Source organism: Epinephelus lanceolatus, chromosome 6 (assembly GCF_041903045.1).
Source record: "Epinephelus lanceolatus isolate andai-2023 chromosome 6, ASM4190304v1, whole genome shotgun sequence".
Classification (NCBI taxonomy): domain Eukaryota; kingdom Metazoa; phylum Chordata; class Actinopteri; order Perciformes; family Serranidae; genus Epinephelus; species Epinephelus lanceolatus.
The window spans coordinates 43,092,938-43,115,740 of NC_135739.1; the positions used below are offsets into that span (position 1 = coordinate 43,092,938).

At 39.3% G+C, this 22,803-nt stretch overlaps 1 protein-coding gene across 2 annotated transcripts in view; it reads left to right on the forward strand.

Annotated features, from left to right (window-relative positions):
* Positions 1-22,803, forward strand: part of mcf2l2 (MCF.2 cell line derived transforming sequence-like 2) — a 267,264-nt gene that overhangs the window by 68,907 nt on the left and 175,554 nt on the right. For both annotated transcript variants that reach the window (XM_078169084.1, XM_033622399.2), the window contains exons 2-5: positions 7,716-7,799; positions 19,355-19,469; positions 20,195-20,285; positions 21,186-21,305. In XM_078169084.1, the coding sequence (XP_078025210.1) occupies positions 7,716-7,799; positions 19,355-19,469; positions 20,195-20,285; positions 21,186-21,305 (410 nt within the window). The remainder of the gene's footprint in view (positions 1-7,715; positions 7,800-19,354; positions 19,470-20,194; positions 20,286-21,185; positions 21,306-22,803) is intronic.

A 22,803-nucleotide genomic window follows, 5' to 3' on the forward strand; every position in this document is an offset into this window, starting at 1 on the left:
TAACAGACATCAAATACTAGACTTAATTTGATCTTGATTTCTTAGAAAACAAGAGTAGATTCGTAAGCTTAGGCTACAGTTATGGCATGAGAAATACAAACAGGGATAGTCTCTCTTGTGTGGGCTCTTGGTTCCTCAGCTGATCACTTTAAAAGCCCATTGTGGTTTTAGGGATTTGTCTTCTGTGCCCTTTTACACTTGTACTAGATGCAGGAGGGTCAGGAGAAAGCTAGTATTGAGTTAATGTTATTGCATGACTTGGACTGTGACCCATTAAAGAGGAGAATAGAAAATAGACACATAATTGCAATTCATTTCATATTGTATAGCTTCATTTGAAGTGACATTAAAATGTGTAAGAGCAAAAATCAACTATGTAAGTAACATAACTAACACAGTTTAATGTAAGCAACAGGGCTGAGATGAAATTGCCATTGTGTCAGTTTATTTAATCCAGGATGGTTTAAGTCTCTGGCAGAATACTGTGGTTTGATTAGGTTCATTCCCAAATGCTGAGCTCCATCTGTCTGTGAACCACTAGCAGCAGCAGTGACGGTGTGTAAGAGCATGCTGCTTAATCTGTTTAAATTTAGAGCTGATGGATGTAGGTGACAATTAAGGTTCATATGTTGTGTGTGTGTGTGTGTGTGTATGTAGGTAGTGATGGCACCATCAGTGTGTTGCCATACAACCATGGAGTTTAGACACCTGACACTTTGGCAGTCAGCCATGTTTGTTACAGCTCAGACAGTCTTACTGTACTATATGTATGTTGTGTTCTTACCAGGGGCAGGGGATTATTAGAGAGGTATCACATCTCCTAGTTAGTGTATATGAGCTGGCAGATGGTGCCATCCCTCCAAACCAGCCAGGCTTACAGATCACTTGTGCCTACCAATATTGCACTGTTGAACAAACTGTGAAACAAACATAACTGAACCTCTGTGTGTGAGGTTGCTACACCTCATCTATCTATCTATCTATCTATCTATCTATCTATCTATCTATCTATCTATCTATCTATCATTTTGCATACCTTTCAATACATTTTGTGTTGCTTAGCAATAAACTGTAACTGTAACTCATGGCTCGTGCTTAGATTGTTATGATTATGGTTTTACCACAATAGTTTATAATGTAGTTACTGCTGGAGACAATTGTATTGTCCCTGCTGCTTTGTGATGACTGCAGGTACTTAATATATGAATATAAATAAACTGATTATTTGTAACATGTGAACACAGCCGGTAAGATTTAATCTAACACATTATGGACTCTGTGAAATTGTAGAGCAAAGTAAGAGTAAGAGGCTAAACTCAAGATACATGAAAGGTATATATAAAGGTATCTATGTGTGAGGTCTGTGTGTGAGTTGTCACGAACTCAGGCATAGAAATTGTGGTTTTTGTCTCTGAGCTGTTGGAATGTAGGGAAAAATCGATCAGATGTTACCCTGTGCAGAGACAGCCTAGTTAGCCTAAATATTTACACAGTGGTAATGTCTGTCCAAACTCATAGAGTATAGAAACTTATGTTCTGTTCCAGCACCTATAATAAACCTTATAATTCTGAAACAGTCATTCATTTTAAAGTATTCTCATGCCGTCTGCTAAGTAGGAACTCCCTTCGTCAAACAGAGGAATGTCCCTTCCTTTCAAGACGCTTTTCAGGGTTTCCAGCTTTGCTCATGGGACCATACTTGTGGTTAGACTGAACAGGAGTAGCTGCCCAACATAGAAACAAATGACAGTTAACTAGCTAATTGTAGTTGTCCAAAACATTTACAGAAACCACATGCTACTTCCTCAAAGCCAGGCTCTAAATTAATCTCCCAAATCAAGAATCCCACTGGCCCCATTAGTGTGTTCACTAATGCAACATGACATCTGCTTATTGAGTGTTTCTGTCCAGCCTTGAAGTGATCATACATCAAGTCTGTCTGCACCACTCCTTCTACTTTGATATTCTAACAATACAGGACATCCTCCCTGGCTGCCTGGCTCTGGTTGCATAACCCTGCTATTCTGTACGTTCCTGTTCTGCTGGAGAATATTTCCTAGATCCTCTTCCCTGTCTCATACCTTTTGTTCTGTGCAGTGTTTTGTGCATGTTTTCCCCATTTGCGTCATCCTTAAAAATGTATTTATTTATTTAATTTGTATAGAAAATCAGGACAATGCATATTAACGAACATGTACAGCCGTACACGTAAATATGCCAGATTGTAGCCCGGGAGCTAATTTCGGTCTGGAAAAATGAAGCTCCATACTTGGGTTTGCAATTTTCAACTGGGTTCTCATCTTTTGCAGCTGTGTCTTGGTTTCATTGTTGGAGGGGTAAAGACTAGTTCCAGTTATAATTTTATAGAACTTTGAAAAATTGACCAAACCACTGTGTTTGGGACTAGGAATGTAAACGGGTATTAATACATTATTTGGAAATGAACAGATGATGCCCTTTGAACAAGCATGAACAGCATCCAAGGGAACTGGGAACTGCAAATAGAGCAGGTTGTTCCATTATGCAGATCTGCTGAAATATTAACAAAGGCTAAAAACATAGAGGTGTACAGCACATCATTTTGGGTTCAATCTTCATCCAGCAATGTCCTTCTCAATTACCTTCATCAGTGTTGACCAATTTTGTTGTGTAGTGCAGGATAAAGCTTGACTTCACTGATGTTACAGGTTTTATTTTTACGTAATGATTTTCCTGAAGCCGACACCCTGCACACTTGACAGGAGGGAACTGACAATCTGAGGAAAAGTGCTAATTGAATTGTTCAAATTTTCCTGTTCTATTTCCACTATTTATTTCCACCCAAACCATTTACAGTTTGATTTTATGTAGACACAGTTTAGAATTTTAAATGGTACAGGTAAAAAAAAAAATCATACTTTATGATTTGATTTATGAAGGTACACTGTAAAAATATTGATCAAAATATTTTGTGTCCTATTTTTTTCTTTTTAGCTAAACTTAGACCTATACGCTATACATATGAGCTAAATTTAAGGTATATTTGCAGGAATTTTCAGCTACAGTTTGTGAAGAGTTTCACTAGTGAAAGTCAAAGTCAGCCCATGCTTTGGTTGCCTGCCTTTGCCTTCTCTATATTGGCATTTTTTATGCCTCTGGGGCAGAGATAACTGTGGACAGAGGCATTGTGTTTTCGATTTGTCCATGCCATTCTTGTGAATGCTTTATCTAAAGAACACCTTGAGGAAATTTCTTTAAATTTGGCACAAACATCCACTTGGACTTGATGAACTGATCAGACTTTGTTGGTCAAAGGTCAAGGTCTCTACCTCACAACCTCACAAAACATGTTTTTGACCATAACTCAGAAATTCATATTCTAATTATGACAAAATTTTACACAAATGTCTAATAGGATAAAATGATGAAGTGATGACATTTTATATCCAAAAGGCCAAAGGTCAGCTTCACTATTACATTATAATGTAATGCAAAAACATTTTTCTGGCCACACTCATCTTGGGTGTCCATCTTGAAACTACGCTGATTGCATAGATTTTCAGTGCTGCTGAGGGGAAGATGTGTTTGAAGCATCCATGTTTTGACAAACATGAATATAAAGTGTTACTGCAACTTAACAGGCTCATGCAGGCATACAACCTTGAAGTGGTAATTCTACTTTTTTCAGCTCTGTGTAAGTGATTTTTGTAGCTTCCTCTTGGATGTGTGCTGCTTACAGTCTGGCACCTGGTCCCTTGCTACCTTTTCATAAAGTCATAATGTCACCTGTGTCCTGTGCCTGACCACAGCAAAATGAGAAGAAAATAAGATAATCCAGGCAAAGGGCAGATTATCTGTGGATAAATACATCACCTCATTCTTCTAGTGGGACATACAGTGATTGACGATTGGGAGAGATTACTGTTGTATGAGTCAATACATTGTCTTTTAGAAAATTCTTGGATGGCATAAATTCAAAGTAAAAAAAAACAACAACAGAAAAAGCAATTTTACAGAATTAGGCAATCTAGACAATTTAGACAGCTGTAGTTTCCGGTGTTGAGCCATGTGTTCTCTTGCTAGGTTTCTAGCAGTTTTAGTTCTGTGCAACAGAAGGCACAACTGTATGTTATTGATTTCATTATCTGTGTCCACATAAGCCTAAGAAGATTTGGCAAGGTCCATGTTCTAGCTTTTCCCAGAGCTGTTAAATGAACTCTATCCTCTGGGGAAGCAGTTTAAAGCTGTGAAAAAAGCTAGTAAGAGGACCTTGAGTTAGGCCTTTTTGGTCAAAGAGACCAAATTTCCAAGGTCAAGCATGGGCCAATTTCACATCATGTTCTATGAAATAAATTAGGGCTTTTGAACATTTTGAATGTTGAATTTTACATCTTTCATTTTAATTTAAGATGCTCAAAAGAAATATACATGTATATATATATATATATATATATATATATATATATATATACATGTATATACTTTATTTGTCTTATCGTTTATCTTTTGGTGTGTGGGATCTTCATTAAATATATCAGCAAAATTCTACCAAACATTTCTTTGTGGAACACACTGTAATGGAATCTCCATATCTGATATCCTTGGCAGGTCAGCAGACTTGGATACTAAGAACAGAGGTACACTGATATTGCCTCCATTAAAAGCCAGGCTCACTACCAGCCATTGTGCTCTCCTTCAGTCTGTCCCCACCCCCACTGGCACACAACCTAGCCAAGCATGTTTTAGAGCAATAAAGTACAGTCAGTGTTAATGCATGTCTTTATTCTCAGGGACAGAGAAAGTTTTGTTCACCATACACTGCCTTTCCACTTTCAGGCTGCAGGGAAACCATTATGATCATTAAACCACAGCAGGGTAGAGTGCAATGCACAGATACACACAATCACATAAAGCCATGTCTGAAAGTGCTTTGTTTTAGTCTCCTATATACTAAAACAAAGCATTTCAGCTCTGAAATAATGTGACTAAAGCCCAGAAACACAAAACAGAAAAGTATACATATAACATTTTGAGTCATGCTTCCTTGACTATTTCTTTAATTTTTCTGTTCATGCAGAGGGGAGGGGAGAGGATTGCTATACTGATCAGTTTATCACTCTGACCAGCATCCTAGACTGGTATTAGCACCAGGGGCATTTCTAGGATTTGAGGACATCAGGGCTTAGTTCACACCTCTGTAGGGGGGGGGGGGGTCTGGGGGATCCTATCCCGGGAATTTTTTTTTATGAACAAGCTCTATTTTGATGCTTTTTATGCACTCTGACCTCTTAATTACCCATAAAAGCTGTTTATTTTTAATTTTATTTTGCAGATTAGTTATGAATTGTAATGTCAAAATATTAATAGTTGTTCGTAATTAGCGTTGAGTTGAAACAGATTACTTTATAACCACTATCATTAAACTTTAGAGAATGTTTAGGTGCTTGTACTTTATACTTACTACTACATTATACTTTTACTCGACTACATCTCAGAGGGAAACACTGTCATTTTGACTCGTCTACATATATTTGTCTGTTACTTTTAAAACTTGATAATACAAAATGTAATCAGCTGAAAAATGATGACGTATAATTGTACAATAAACTACCCAAAAGTATTTAAAATGAGCTCCACCTTTACCCAAAACATACATTTCTGATCAACAAATTGCATTTTTTTATATTGTTACCAAGCCTATTCTGTGTGTGTGTGTGTATATATATACATATATATATATATATATATATACACATATATATATTGGTGTTGAGAGACAGAGACAGAGAGAGAGAGAGAGAGAGAGAGAGACAGGCCCGAAATACACACACATGCACAAACAGGACCTATACATGCATTAAATGAAGAGCTCTTAGAGTGAATGGTTTGCCCATGTGCCTCAAATATTGGGGGTTTAGTGTCTTGCTCAAGAGCCCCTCAGTGGTGCCCAGGAGGAGAGGTGGCACCTCTCCAGCTACCATTCCACGCCCCATTCTTATTATGGACTTGAGCGGGTGACCCTCCGGTTCCCAACCCAAGTCTCTAGTCTCTGATATACTGCCACCTCTATATGTTCTTATGTCATATATGATGATGAGAAACTGAGGTGAGAAAGTTCATTCTTGACCTTGAAAACTTGACAAAAAATTCAGAGAGATTCACTTTTTAGGTGGGCTGTATATTAAATTCATGAGAAACCTTTTTAGGTTCATGTGAACACAAACATTAGTATGAGATAAATGGCTTATCAAGGTCCATGCTTCAGCACCTCACACTGTCACAGTGTCATGTAAGAACCATTCTAGACCAATCAGTAGAATTTTGACAATACCCAGATACAGTGGTGAGGTCCATTCCTCCAAGTGTCTCCAAAACCCAACAATGAAATCAAGAAAAATAGCTGCAGAACAGTAGAAGCCAGAGATATATTGTAATGACAGGAGGTTCACTTTTAAGGACAAACCGAATCAGGAAAACATGCACAAAACACTTATCCTTTTTACACAGAGATTGCGCTTTAGGGCCACTACGAAGTCCCTTCGCATTTTTACACAGAACCCAGGACCAGTCTGCGATTTTAGACAGCATCACAGAAGCAGAATTGACATGAAAGGCATCACATGTTACACAACAGCGTCAGTCTCTAAGTGATAACAATAGCATAACAAAGCAATAACAATCATTTACTGTTCCTTGTTATATGGCAGCTGATCTTGTCCTCTGCTCGGAGGGTAAAGGCCCTGACACACCAAGCCGACGGTCGGCCGTCGACCAAAGTCGGGCCATCGGTGAACATCTGACAGCTTAGTTAGCCCAGTTAGCCTCCACTAGTCTCTGAGCTAGCCCCGGCTCTCTGTTTGGATCCAACCGGAGCACCGAGCCCTGGTTTGTTATTCAGGTTAAAGTGGGAAGAAGCAGCGGGTTTATTAGGCAGCTGAGTGAAGTGGAGCCTGTGGAGGAAACACTGGGACCGTCTGGATGTAATAGTCCGTGGAGGTGCTTCAGTGCTTGGCTGCACAGATAGGAAACCCCTCGGCTGTCAGGATGTACTTTCTCTCTCACGCAGGCGCAGAAGGTACGTGCCACTTGGCCATCGCATGTAGTCCGTGTAGTATGTTCAAATGCAACTGACACAGAACGACGTGAGGCGACATAGACGACGGAACAGTTGGCTTTTGTTGCTGCTAGTTCTTTGATGTCGGTTTGGTGTGTCCGCACCGTGAGGATTGTTTTCCTGATTTGCAGAGATTCTCTGCGGCTGTACTTCCTATTTGAGTTAGCTGCTAACTGCTATCAGCTACTTTTTAAATCTCCCGGCAGTGGGTCTCACGAATAACATGTCGTCAAAATATCCACCCATGATCCCGCCCTGCTGGCTGTCCCTTTTATACAGAAGTTGTTTTGGCGCTGTTACTACCCCCGATGCTGGCTTAAAGGTGAAACAACTCTGTCCCTACCCATTCTGTGATTGTACCTATTGTACAGAATGGCGAAGCGGAATAACAGTGTGCAATTTCTGCCTTGAAGAGGCAGAGGCAAAGGGGCTCTATAACTAATCTCATTGTTTTTCTGTTTGTCTTCTCTTTCTCCCTGACAGTATTTTCTTTCTGTTTTTTTTTATTATTTGGATTCATTTGTGCCCCAGTTACTTTAGAGTGCCTTCACTAACTCTCAGGAATCAGTGGATGTTTTACTGTTTATCTGGCTTTGTCTAATCAGTGTGTTTCTTCTTACAGATGAGATCATGCAGCAGGATATCAGGCCCCTGCTGGCTGTGGACATCATAGAGCAGCTTCATCGCCAGTTTGCCTTGCTCTCAGGTATGTAACAAGACTTCATGGTCCCACTGCTCTGCTGTCCACACCTGGAGGTTGTGAGGAGTATTTAAATGGAGAGCTTGGAAACATTAATACTGGTAGTCAAACCGTTGTCAAGACAATAACTTACTGCTGCAAAACATTTTACATGCAAATTGGCTGTAAAATGAAGTTGAGTTTCAGGTCAAAAGCTCTGTATTGTGTGGTACATCAAATCTAAAAAAAAAAATGCAGTAATTTACTAGTACTTGTTAAGGATACATTTTTAAAAATATGTTGAAATCAGATTTTATTATTTTCCACAGAAATAACTTTAACTTGTTCTAGATTACTTTCAGTGATAATCTGCAGCCTTGTTTCTTCACTCTATTTTTGAAGACATACTGATCTTTTCTTGTTGTGGTGAACAAAGTCTCCTTGAACCAGACAACAAAACCACATTTGAATGAATGAGGCTATAAAAAATATTTTTTTCTTTTCTTTTTTTTTTTTAAACTGCCAAGAATGAAAACAATGAGATTTAAAGGAGCCTTCCAGCAGTGTAGCATTGAACTTCCACTGAGTTGGGAAACTCAAGAGACAGATTCAAAACATATGGTCAAACATTTTCTAGCCCCCCATGTGGGTGTAGCTTAAAAAACACTGGTTCCTACTTTGCAATCAGCAGCATATCTCCCAGCACAACCTCACTATTTGGTAAATGCCCATGTCATTTAAACACCTGTCTCCATGTTAGGCTTTCTGCTAAATATGGTTATGTGTGCTGAGCCACACCTTAACCTGGATCCACCCAAGACTAGCTTCTACAAAGGTCAACTCACAGATTAGGCAAAGACTTGGCTTCCAGTGCAATTGTACAAACATTTCTGCAGTACAACTGGATGGCCATATTACTGTAATAAAATGAATATTGAAATGCCAAAGCAGGCACTTAGATTTTAAATAGTGACAATACTGTGATCCTTAAATGCCATCCTACCTCTGTGAACCAGGAAGTTTACTAACAAAGACCACACCAATAAGATAAAGATTTTGAATGATTTATTGCATATGATGGATTTTGGGTTCTGAGGAAAGCGTGGAGGGGTGAGGATCGAGAGATTAGGAAAGAAAGGATGTGGATGGGGGATGAAGGGATGAGGGTCGAGGGTTGAATGGATGAGGGATGAAGGAATGAGGGATGAAGGGTTGAGGGATGAAGGATGAAGGGATGAAGGATGAAGGGATGAGGGGTTGAGGGTCGAATAGATGAGGGATGAAGGGTTGAGAGTTGAATTGATGAGGGAAGAAGGAATGAGAGATGGAGGGTTGAGGGATGAAGGATGAAGAGATGAGGGGTTGAGGGTTGAATAGATGAGGGATGAAGGGATGAGGGATGAAGGGTTGAGAGTTGAATTGATGAGGGATGAAGGAATGAGGGATGAAGGGTTGAGGGATGAAGGATGAAGGGATGAGGGATGAAGGGTTGAGGGTCAAATAGATGAGGGATGAAGTGGTGAGGGATGTGGGATGAAGGGTTGAGGGTCGAGTGGATGAGGGATGAAGGGTTAAGGGTCGAAAGGATGAAGGGATGAGGGATGAAGGGTTGAGGGATGAAGGGTAGCAGGGTAAGGATCAAGGGATGTAGAGAGAGGAATGAAGGTATGAGGGTTGAAGGATGAAGGGATGGAAGACTGAGGGTTGAGGGATGAAGGTTGGGTTTCCGGGTTGCTGGCTCCTGGCTCCTGTATGCAGAAAGGAGCAGAGAACATGATGTAAGAGGCAAGATGGGATTGGGTGGGTGGGATGTGAGAAATGTGTCGAAGGGAAAGAGAATGCATCAGGTGTGCTTAAATACTATTGGGCAGAAATGGAATGTGTTCGAGACGTGGTCTTTGTTCACGAACCTAGTTATAAAACTACATATAAAATAATTAACTATGCCCACACAACTACAAAGAAGGATATGATTAATAAAACAGACTGACTGTCAAAAGACCAGCCTTTATCCACTTTTCTATAACCACGTTTCCCTTAAATCATACACACACAGAGGCTTACCCCAAAGTGTTGTGCAATACTTTGTGCACAGCAAACCAAAGATATGATACATACTTTACTGATCCTAACAGGATATTATTTCCTATGGCAGCTACATTCACAATCAAACACAAACAGGAAACACTTAAACATACAACAAACGAAGCAAAAAAGCTAAAATAAAATACTAAAAGAACCACAATCATTTGTTTGTATTGTGCAATGTTGTTTATCTAAAAAAAAGTATAAAAGGTATATTAATATAAATACAAAAAGTATATACAAAGTATCACTAAAAACTTAAAATGTAAAAGACATAACATGTGAAATTTACCTGTATGAATATAAAAAAATATATGTACAAAAAAAATATATGTACACACACACACACACACACACACACACATCACGGACACACGCACACACACACACACAGCGTAGAGACAGCAACACAACTTTTTAAAAGGATTAAAAGGAACACAGGAGGTTTGTCTCAAAAGACACAAACAGAAATAACTAATGGCAAAAAATAAGTTGAATATATGCGAGGCAAAAAATAAATAATAATACTAATAAATAATGATAAAAAAAGGGAAAACACACTGTAGGGAAACATTTGCAAACTATCCTAAAAGCAAAGAAAACTGAAGTAATAGAAGAAATATCAGATTTTCTTGGGGTGGCCTTCAAATAGAACAAATACTTATTTGTTTCATACTATGGTCATATCCTATAGCACAGCTCAAATGCTACTTCTCTGGACATCTACGTCACAGAGAAACTTCTTTTATTGCTTGAATAAGGCAAACAGATGAATTCTAAACCAGGAAGTGCTCTTCATTTCACCTTAGCACAACTTTATATTAGACACACTAACATATACACAGGCAGGAAGTCACTAACTGTGCATACCACTTAACACAGGGTGCAAAATGTCTTTACAGTCACAACATTAACTGTAACCCATTAGAGCCATTGTGAAATACGTAAACATTAATCACTGTGTAATGGCTAATGAGAGTGATTCAGAACACATTTCTTCAGCTTATGGCTTTAAACACAATCAGTACGTTTACATGCACAGTTTAATTCCACTTTTAATCGGAATGAAAGGCCATTCAGATTAAAAGTGGTCATGTAAACGGTCATTCCGATTGAAAAACGGTCATTCCGATTGAAAATTAAATCCGATTAAAGGGGGTGGTTTATTCCGTTTGTCATTCCGAATGAAAGAAATTTGTGTGCATGTATACACTCATTCTTCTTTAAGTTCATTCCGGTCTTTCTGCGCATGCTCGTTTCCTTGCCCTTCTGGCGCGATGACGTATATAGCGTGCATAGCAACAGGCTGCATAGCAACAGGCTGAGATAGAGCAGTTGGACTTGTTGCACTCACCGGTTTCCATTCGCCACAGCACGGTCTTCTATCTCCCTTCTTCGACCTTCTACCTCTCTTCTCCTCCTCAACAGACAAAGCATTAGCAGAACAAGGTTGTTGTCGTACTGCTGCTTCAAGAATATAAGCAAAACAAACCCGAAAAACACACTAAGAAGGGCATCGTCAAGCATCTTGTTATCCAGAGCGAGGACTATACAGTGTTTTCTTCCGGTAAATGTAAACACATAACATCCACCCCGCCCCCTATCCAATCAGAAACCTTCCCTGCCCCAAACCTTGCGCAGACCTGAATAAAGGCTACCTGGAAAGACTTTAATTCTGAATGATTTCATTCAGATTTATTTCATTCCGAATGAGAAGCTATCATGTAACCGTAGCCATTGTCTCACAGCATGCTGGGAAAAACCACCCATTTAGCCCCAACACACCACAAGTGCACAATGATAGTGTTGTTTGTTGGCTGTCAACTAATTGTGCAAAATTGGCTGTATAAATTTTAGTCAAATTAACTCAAAACTCAAAAATTGTTGACTTAACAGAAAATAAATAATTCAAGCTCACAAGGGATGAGTTTTTGTGTCAAGTGAACATAGAGTTTTTATGTCATTTTGACAATCCGGAGCAATTGTGTAGACTTAACATTAAAATTTTGTGTCATGGATGGTTTGGGGTTTTACAGTATAAAGCACTACACATACCTTGAACAGGATTTCAGACTCCCTATCTGCCAGCGTCATTGAGAATCTGTAGCAGTTTTAGCAACTACATACACACACTCCCAGAGGACAGCTTTACTGGTGTGTGTTTAACGGAGGATCTAAATTGTGCCAAGAAAGGAAAGTTGAAAAGACTATCTTGTTGTGGTTTTGGTGTTATCCATGTGTGGGAAGTGACAGTTAAGCTGATGGGAGGAATTAATGTCATGTGGCAGTGTCCAGCCAGCTGAAACAGACTTGGCAGGGGCAAGTATGAAGTGGGAGAGATTTTGGATGTAGTTATGTGGTGTGAGAGCCCAGGCAGAGATAACTCTGATGATATCATCACAATCCTTCACTATTCTCTCAGACTTGACAAATCTCATCCAGAGACACAGCACATCAGACTGTTCACAGGCTGAAAAGACCAAATGCCTTTGACTGTATGACCTTTATGTATAAAATTGGTGGAGATTCCCTTAAACCACACACCAGCCACATGCAATCTGCAGTACATAGAGATGTATACCTAACCGCACACATCAGTCTCCATAGGATATTTTACAATTGAGTCCCTTTCTTTTGGTATCTGCTGTATGTCATTACACTGTTCCACCAGTGGGCTACTGTTTTTACAACAGATGACACTTCCTTTGTACTGTATGGTACCTTATATTATAAGACTCTATCCTCCCTATACTGTAATGTTACACCAGCCTCTGCTCTTCCTTTGCGTTTACGTTAAGGTGCCAGAAACTTTATTATCTCCCAGTATGTGCTGTGTTATTGCAACACTCTATATTTCCCCAGTCTCTCCTCCACCTCCATTTCAACAAGCTTTCTCCACCTCTAATGGTATTTAAGATTACCCTCGATGTCCTCTTATTCATAGTACCACTTGCACTATCACTTCCCCTTCTCCCTTCAAGCTTAGTGGAACTGAATGTTTACATTTTAATTTTTTATCATCAGCACATGTCACAGAAGGAAGGACTTTATGTATAAAACAGTTGCTTGAGTTTATATTCATCACAGAGGATCATACTCAAATTCTTTTACAGAGAAAAGACAAAAAAACACAGAAAGCTCTTTAGTTGACTGTTTGATTGGCCGTGCAGTTGTTGAGGTACAATAGAGGAGGAAATCTAGAGGAGTCTACATGTATTTTTGTCTGAGAAAGCATGCAATAATACTGTGTGTGGTATTAAAGAATTATATAAACTTAAAAGTTCAACTTCCATTTTCATCAGAGATGTGTTGTTGTTTTTTTGCTTTGGGAAGCTTAGCTTATTACTGTAATCCAGCTGGAGTAAAGTCACATCATTTTATTTTTTAAAAGTTTAGACAGAGCACTGCAGCCCAGCAGCCTGTGTGGTTCTCTGGGGATGCTTCTCATTCCTTCTCTCAGGCCTCTGTCAACAGCCAAAATAACAATTGTTTTCAAAAGTCCCTCTCTCAGCAGTCCTTGCATTCACAGTTACATAAGTTTAACACAGGCCTGGTTTATTGCTTTCACCACATGCATGTGTTGTTTGTGAGTGTGTGTGCCTTCTCAGTAGGATGTGGGTTGCTATTTTGGTTGGATATTTTGGTCTTTTTCTTTATATACAATTTTGTCACATGTGAACTTAAACCTGACAGTACTCAAATGAATCTTCCTCTCACAAGTCACATAGTATACCTAGCAATGCGATGTCTACTTTCTTGGATTTCTGTTGTTTTCTATGTATGAATTTTGAACGTCTGCATGTGGTGCTCTTTTCTTTATCTGTTCAGCCATGGTAGCTCTCGCTTATCTGTTCCTCTTTGCAAAACACAAAGCTCATTACAGTGTTGAAAAATGAAAGCCAGACTCCACAGCCTATGTAAAAGCTTTCATATACAAAATAAACTGTTGGTTAAATACTTCTGTAAAAGTGCAGAGTGTCATCCATCCATCCATCCATCCATCCGTCCATTTTCGCAACTACTTATCCTCTCACTACTGTACTTATCCTCTTATCCTCTAACTACTTATACTCTACTCCTTATCTTATCTTCTACTTATCCTCTAGGGCTGGAGCCTATCCCAGCTGACACTGGGCGAGAGGCAGGGTACACCCTGGACAGGTCGCCAGACTATTGTAGGGCTAACATATAGAGACAGACAACCATTCACGCTCACATTCACTCCTACAGCCAATTTAGAGTCACCAGTTAACCTACCCCCAACCTGCATGTCTTTGGACTGTGGGAGGAAGCCGGAGTACTAGGAGAAAACCCACACTGACACAGGGAGAACATGCAACAGTGCTAACCACTATACCACCGTGCCACCCAGAGTGTCAATCAGTTACATAGAAATATCACTTTTAATACTGCTTCAAGCATTTCCCCTTTAACATTCTGTTAAAGTGTTTGGTAGAGCACATTTTGAGTCACTATGCCGTAATGAAAAATGTGTTGAACCTAACTCAACCTGATTAAAGGGAAATTTTGGTTTATTTCAACCCATCTCCTATCGTCCTAAATTTGTTTCATGTGACTAGTGACATAAAAATAATAGTTAGCATGTTAGCCGTTAGCCTAGATACAACCGGGGCGCATAGTAGCATCAGACCTGTTAAAACGTAAGTGAACGGGCATACTTCAAGTGCAAAGTTAGTCCACTAAACAAGCTTTTTCTCCACAAAGACCACCTCATATCGTTAGGATAAATGTCAGAGAACATATAGAAAACGACATGTAAACGTGTTGTCTTACCTTACCGGTGTGGTGCCATGTTTGTATACCATCTAGCTCTGCTTTCCAAAGAGCGGCCGAAATATTGCGAGAACAAGCAGCGATCTCATACTGTGCCTGAAATCTCGCGATACTCTAGATAAAGCCCAGCTGGATACTAACGTTACTCCAGGTGGAGGTGTCTTGTCCTTGGTCACATCCAGACCTTGAAAATAAGGCTGCAACCGGTCCCATTCCTTGCAATAGAGGCATTCCTCTTCTGTGGGCACTGGGGCACAGCATTCACAGGTACACCACCAATCTCCAGAGCTACGCAGCCTTGCAGCAGCCATTCCTCCTTTCTTGTCCTCTACTTGTTGCGCCTCTCTCTCTCTCTCCTCCTCCATTCTTCAATTTCACAAAGCTCTTTGTCAGTGTATTCTGGCTCAGATAAATAAGGGCGGCCATCAAACTCTGCAAAATCAAATTCCTCCTCCACAAAGTCGAAGTCTGGCAAAAAGTCAGCCATTATTCTATAAATCTTTCATAAAATAAATGAATGAACTTTTCAGGCTACTGTCTGGTTCTGCCTTCCAGCTGTTGCTGCTTGTTCTCGCGAGATTTCAGGCACGGTATGAGATCGCGGCTTGTTCTTGCGATATTTTGGCCGCGCTTTGGAAAGCAGAGCTAAATGGTAAACAAACATGGCAGCACACCGGTAAGGTAAGACAACACGTTTACATGTCGTTTCCTATATGTTCTCTGACATTTATCCTAACGATATGAGGTGGTCTTTGTGGAGAAAAAGCTTGTTTAGTGGACTAACTTTGCACTTGAAGGTATGCCCGTTCACTTACGTTTTAACAGGTCTGACGCTACTATGCGCCCCAGCTGTATCTAGGCTAACGGCTAACATGCTAACTATTATTTTTATGTCACTAGTCACTTGAAACAAATTTAGGATGATAGGAGACGGGTTGAAATAAACCGAAATTTCCCTTTCCCTTTTCCCTCCCCTCTACCATTTGGTTTAGGTATGCTATGCTAAAAAAACTCCACTAGATGTCGCTGTGTCTTTAACTAGTGCCTTTTCAGTTTACCTTCCACAGGAAGAAAGTAACAGAAAAAGTCATTTTAGACATGAGGGCTTTGTGTGGTGGGATTTTCAGAGGAAGGCATGTTTTGTCCACGTTGTAGTTCCAGAGGTCTAACGGAAAATATTTCTGTAACTTGATACAAAAAACAAAAGTCTAATGATTTGTCATTTTATGATAAAGGTAGTGAAGCTAAGCTAATGGTTAATGTCAATAAAATTTACTATTTGCTACAAAACAAAACAAACAAACACACAAAAACTTCTGATGATTCCTAGTTGTAAATAATACATTTCATGTTATCCATTATATATGTATAGTGATATCTCTCTCTCTCTCTCTCTCTCTCTACATATATATATATATATATATATATATATATATTGTCTAAAGTCATGCTCAATCAAATGGTTGAATTTGCATTTTATGGTAAAGGTAGTGATGCTACAACCCAGTCTCATTTCGAAGTAGTCGAATACCAGTACTTGGTCAGTGACACGGCGTCAGACACCGATGAATACATGGGTGGTTGCTGTCATTCTGTAACGCCCCCCGGCAGCATCAGGGTGAAACGCAGTCTGACAACAACATAAGTTAAGCGGGCAAAAGTCCCAGTAGTGCAGGTGGGAGGGGTGGTGGATGGGTCCAACAACCACCGACTTTCACTTTTCAGCTAGTTAATTAAATGTGTGAGGTTGAGAGATGATTGGTGAGACTGTAGGTGACAGAGAGATGTGTGTGTCTGTGTCAGACCAAAAACGGAGTTTTGGGTAAGAATTTCTTCACAAATTAAACACATCATCACTAGTGTTCTCTCCATCTCTAACAGTGTTTTAGGTGAGGTGCGGGAAGATTTTCAGCTCAAGATTGCCATCTTGTGGCTGTTTTGTAGAAGCAGAAGAGTAAGATGGGAACATCTGTGTCTTGAAGGTTTTCCAACATTTACCATGATTAGGTTATTTAAGTTCAACATCTTACATTTGTTCCTTCATCCTGGAATCAATCATGTTTTGGAAGAAGTGAAGAGTTTTTTCCCCCTTTAAATTGAAAATCAAAACATTAAAGGTGAAACATTATATTCATGCAAAGTAAACTTCACAGATATTCTCTGACTTTTTAGACATAAATGTAACTACATCCTGTCCCACTGGCAGGACAATCTGTACAAATGTTCAAACCCAGTAGAGTTTTATTTAGAATTCTAGTTTGGAACAATGCCATAGAATTAAACTGAATTTGTTGTAAATGTGTATAAAATTAAGTATCAAGACATATCACAAGGGGGACATATTACTCATGGGAGAGGCTGATACTGAAGGTTCAAGGGTCATTTATTGTTATTGTAAAACACAGGACTGCGCAACAACATGCAGTTGTAGTCTATTTATGCTGCACAGGAACACAACAAAAACAACAACAAAAACAGAAGAGCATTCCTTTAGTGCATTTTCTGGCAGAAGAATCCGTTTGCAGCCTGCAGAACTACAAGTTTCACCCCTGTCTTTCTTAAAGGTGCACAACCCTACAAAGCCATTCAGTCTTTCATCTGTTTATAACATTCTTCTTTTCTTCCATCTGTTCAAAGCTATTTTCAATTAGCTATTATAAAGAAAAAAAATTTTTAAGTAAAAATTAACTTTGAAGAAAAAGAGATGGTGTTGAATGATCATGTAAAATGCAGTATTTGCATAAAGAAAAAAAGAGTACAACTAATAATTAACAGATCGAAAAAATCTTTGATTAAAAACAGATTTTTGCAGATGATATTTTATCACAAAATTAAAATTAATATATTTTTTTTTAACATATTTTTACTCTATTTATGTGCAGCAGTGGTTTCATTAAACCATTAAACAAAGGGAAGCAGACTTAAGTCAGTAGTTTTGGTCCTCTTGTGCACAGGTTACCAGCTGTGAGATGTGATGAGTTCATGATTGATCAATTTAAATCAAGCAAGGCTTTTTTTTTTTTTTTTTTTTTATCGAAATGCTGCTGGCTGTCATTTCACCACATAGAGTCGAGGCCAGATGCATAAATGATGATGCACAAACACCATGCGTACATGTTTTCCCACACATAAAGAGGTATTTATAAACAAAGAATATGCAGTGAGAATGTGAACACTTCAAGCATACTTCAGACCAGGCATACACACGCCTTTACCTGCAGGTGGTATAATTAAGAGGAGATGGCATAATAGAGAGATGGTTAACATTTTAGGTTATTTGCCCCAGCTAACATCTTGTGTTGTTAGTTGGAGGCTACAGGGCGCTCTGTACAATATCACTCAAAGGCACATTATAAACCTAATTTTTAACTAGAGACCATCTTATGATAGCATCAATCCAGCCATGATACAGTGACCCACGACTTAAAAAGAATGTGAGCCAGGGGCAGGGGCATAAATAAAGACAGCGCAGGCAGTGAGATTCCACTTGGGCCCCTGGGATGGAGGTGCCCATAGAGTGATTCAGATTGCTACCTTGAAAATATACCTGTGTTCAAAGATAAAGGATACAAAAAAGAATATCATTAATTTACAATCAGTGCCATTTGCTGTATATGTCCTCAAAAAGGCAAACCCATCTGTGTCATGGTTTTATTTTTCCTTTTTTTTTTTTTTAAATAATCAGCAGCCTTTTCTATATAAGCTATACAATAAGAACGATTCAATTAAAATATTAATTTCTTACTTACTATGATTTTTTTTCCCTTGAGAACATAAAAATATTTCACACTTTAATGACAATGCAAAGTGAAGTAGGTTAAGTTTTTATAGATTGTCAGCTAAATAGTTATCTCAGGAAATATTTCTACTGTACTCTACACAATCATTCCGACATCTTGTTTTGGCATCTCTTGTGGTTCTCTGTAATTTGGACAACTTTTACATCCCCTGCAATAAGTTAAGCCCCCCCTTCATATTACGCCCCTCTCTCGCAGTGTGCAGAAAAACCCTTCTCTTTTTTGAAATTACATGGGAGGAATGTATACAGCAGCAATAAAAACACTGGTGAATTCTCAGGGCAGGTAATATGGTCGGCATCTTAACAAAAAAAAAACAACATCAGGGAAACGTTATCCATCAACTTGACTACTCCTGAGCACCAAGAGCACCTCCCCTTGTCCGCGGGAGTCCTGTGCTCTGTTGGAATTAAACACAATCCACCTGTTGGACTGCGCAACAGCCTGATCCAGAATGTCATGATGGAGCCAGATCTCTGCAAAGATATAGGCACTACATTCTCTGATCTCCCTGGTGTTTGGCCAGTCTGAATTCTATTTCATTCATTCCACTTTCCTGTGACAAGACATCAGCCAGGAGCTGGCTGGGTAGTGAAACAGTCCTAGGACCAAGCTGGGCCAGCCTAGTTCTTATCACTGCTCCCTTCCAGGGGCACTTACACTGCCCTTGGTGGCGCTAGGTCCGGTCAGTCTGTCTGGGTGATCGGAAGTTCTCTGTCATACCAAATACCTGCTCCAGTAACAAAGGGTACAAGACAAGAAATGAAAACAAAAATGTAGCTACTGGGCACCTGCAGACATTACTGATATAACAGTAAATGTGATATTGTCAGACAGTGTAAGACCCAAGGGTGAGTTTCTGCAAGAAGAAAGAATAGTAAATGTTATGTGTGTGTGTGTTTGCAGGAGGGCGAGGGAAAGATGGCGCCCCCATCATTATCTTCCCAGAGTACTCAGGCTTCAGCGAAGTGCCAGAGGAAGACTTCCTCAATGTTGCCACCTACTTGACCAGCATACCCAGGTACACACTCCCATACACATTAAGTGAATTGTTATTGTGGTTATCCTGACATAATCAGAATATTACTATTCAAGTTATCCATTAGCCAAAACTGGACAGTAATGAAGACCTCCATTTAACCTCTTAGGCACCACCTTTACAGAATTACATTAAACATGTTTTCATGTAATTTACTCTAATTGATGAACATGGCAACTAGCTCAGGATGTGATTATTCATTTTACACTGAATGGGCCATTTCTAGTCATCTCATTACATCTTAATAGAAGGAACTAAGCCATGTAAGATTATTGTACTAGTGGCATGGCCAGGGTAACCTGCTGTGGGGCATCAGGGATAAAATTCAGCTGCAGGGCCCATATTAAGCTCCACTTCTTACCCAATCTCTGTCTAGTGTGTAGTTTCTCTATCCTGAAAACCTACCTGACCCCAGGAAATCAGCATGGTGCTTCCATGAAGCACAGTAATTGAGGAATATTCAACATTTAAACACAAAACTGAAATATGAAAGACATACAACATTTCTGCAAATAACCACATAGTAGTGAACCTATTTGTGGATTATTTAAAATGTGCAAGATGTGTTTGCTCTTCAGTCGAGCTCTGCATTTTCAGGATCAGTAAGCAGAGTAAATCGTTTTAAGGAATTTCATTGGCATGCCTTACACAGACAGACGCACAAAGCAGCAGTTCAGTTACATGCCTTCTCTATCTCCTGTCTCCAGTCTGGATGCTGCCAGTATCGGCTTCATTATCATCATCGACCGGCGAAAGGACAAATGGAGCTCAGTGAAGGCCTCTCTATCCAGGATCGCTGTAAGTTCTCCAAGACATATTAATCCATATATACCTAAGATGTTGAAAATCTTTATCATTTTTATTTATCTAAAATTGATAATGACATTGGTGAAAAAAGCTGTCCTTTCATGACGGAATCATACGCAGCCGGTTGCCAGTATTGTTCAACTGAAGTCAAGGGGGCTGGTGGGAGGGGTAGTGAATGGGTTCAAAAACCACCGGTGGCCGGTGTTTGTTTCTCGTATGAATGTAAAGCCAAACCCTGTTCTCTTTTTCTTAACCCAATCATGTGCTTTTGTTGCCTTAACCCAATCATGTGTTGGCTAAACATAACCATGTGCATTTGTTGTTGAAGGAAATAAATGTCAATGCTTGTATCGACAAAGTGCATTTATTTTGAAAGGGACTGTATGCAAACTGTACATTTCTTGTGAAATGGAAGTGTATTTTGGATACAGCCAATATGTATAACAGGCTGAAGTTGGCAAGGCATCCCAGAACATCATCAACCAACACAGGTTACCTTGCACGTCATATCTGGATGTGGAAATTCCATGATCAGACATTGATATGTGACGAGGTGGGAATGAGAATGTGTTGTGATGGTAAAAGCAGTTCAGTCAACAGAAATCTAATGTTGAGAGCGATCAAATACATTTATCGATAAAGTACATGTTAAAGTTCAGAAATGTGTTCAGAATGAGCTGTTATAATTTTGTCCTTTTGATGATTTCATACCACAACAAGACACATGTATATTCATACCCATTCACATGTCTGTCACTGTCACTGTGGTCCCAGTTCTTGCCTGCTCGTTAGTGCAGCCTGATTCAAGAAAAAGACCGAATGAATGAGTGAAGAACATGATGGGATGGCTTGTAAATGTATTGTAAATGGATATGATGTTGTGTTATCTAGGGGGCGTTTCCAGGAAACCTGCAGCTGGTGTTAGTGCTGAGGCCATCAAGGTTCTTCCAGAGGGCTATAGCAGACATTGGGATCAAGCTGCACAGGGATGACTTTAAAATGAAGGTACCGGTAAGCATGCTTCACTACCATCCATATAAAGCTGTGATCAGGAGGAATCAGTATCTTTTGCTGCAAAGTATGACTGATAAATGATGCATGACATATAATCGTTTTATACATGTCAAGTCAACTGGATTAGGCATTGCTTGTGTCAAACTGGTAACCCTTCCCAGCAAACATTCAGGTATACACAATCTGCACAGTGAACAGTGAAAACTCATGCAGGAAAATTCATAGTAGCTTAAAGTTTAAATTTAAGTTTAACTTAAAGTTCTGATAACATCCATAGTTGTCTGAAGCTGCTGAGAGTATTTTTTTTTTCTCAAGACTTCACATCTGCACACTGCACGGTGTTTTTAATGTTTTGATATAACAACTTCATTAGGTATACTCAGCGTGAACCCTAAGCCGAGCCCTGCCATCAGTTGCATCAACATACTCATCAAATTATTTACAATAATTAGAGCTCCAAAGTCCAGGATCCTGTCAATTACAGTAATGTTATATTAAATCTATCTCCCCTAAGTACATGATAATCAGTCATACCTCCACCAAAGGAGGACAAACTGAAATTGAAAATTACAAAAAAAATCTCATATCAAAATCAGGCCAGTCAGTCAGTTTTACTTATACATCCCATTATCAAAAAAACACAAATTTACCTCTAGGGACTTTACAATCTGTAGAACATATGACATTCTCTGGCCTGAGACCCTTCACTCGGATAAAATTATTTCAGGAGACTGTCAAGCAGCTTCCAGGTGTCGCCAGACAGATAGAACATATGCCACACAACCTCCTCCCCACCAAGTAACCTGGAAAGTGGACAGACCATGCAAACACACAATAGGCTGAACTAAAGCACATCATTCAAATAAATAGGAAAATGAATGAAATCAAAGAATAATTGCATATTAATAATTTTGTGAGTCATCATAAGGACCTTGAAGTCTGATCTGACATGGATTTGGAGCTAATGGAGGGAAGCTGAAACTTGTGTACTGTGGAAAAAAAAATCAGGTTTGTTTAGTAAGGACTCTAGCTGCAGCATTCTAAACTGTTTGAATACTTTCAGAATGTGACAGGCCTGACAACAAAATGTTACAATGATCCCTTCTGGATGATACAAAGGCCTTATTTAGGGTACAGCATGAGACATGGATAAAGAGACCTGATTTAGCTATGCTAGAGATCTTGATAACGTAATATCAAGCTTCTTGACTGTGTGACTTTGGGATATTGCACGTTTCTAGAGTCACCATTACTTGATCAAACTAATGTCTATGTTGACCCCCAGTGTCTCAGTTTTAAAATAATTTAGGTGCTGCTACAGCTGAGTATCATCAGCGTAGCATTGGAAATAAATTCAATGACGACATGTAATTTGACCAGGAGGAGAAATATAAAGAGAGAAGAGCAGAGAGCCAAGAACAGAGCCCTGAGGTACTCCATATTTCACATTAGAATATATTGATGTTAAATTATTAAAGGAAACACCCTGTGTTCT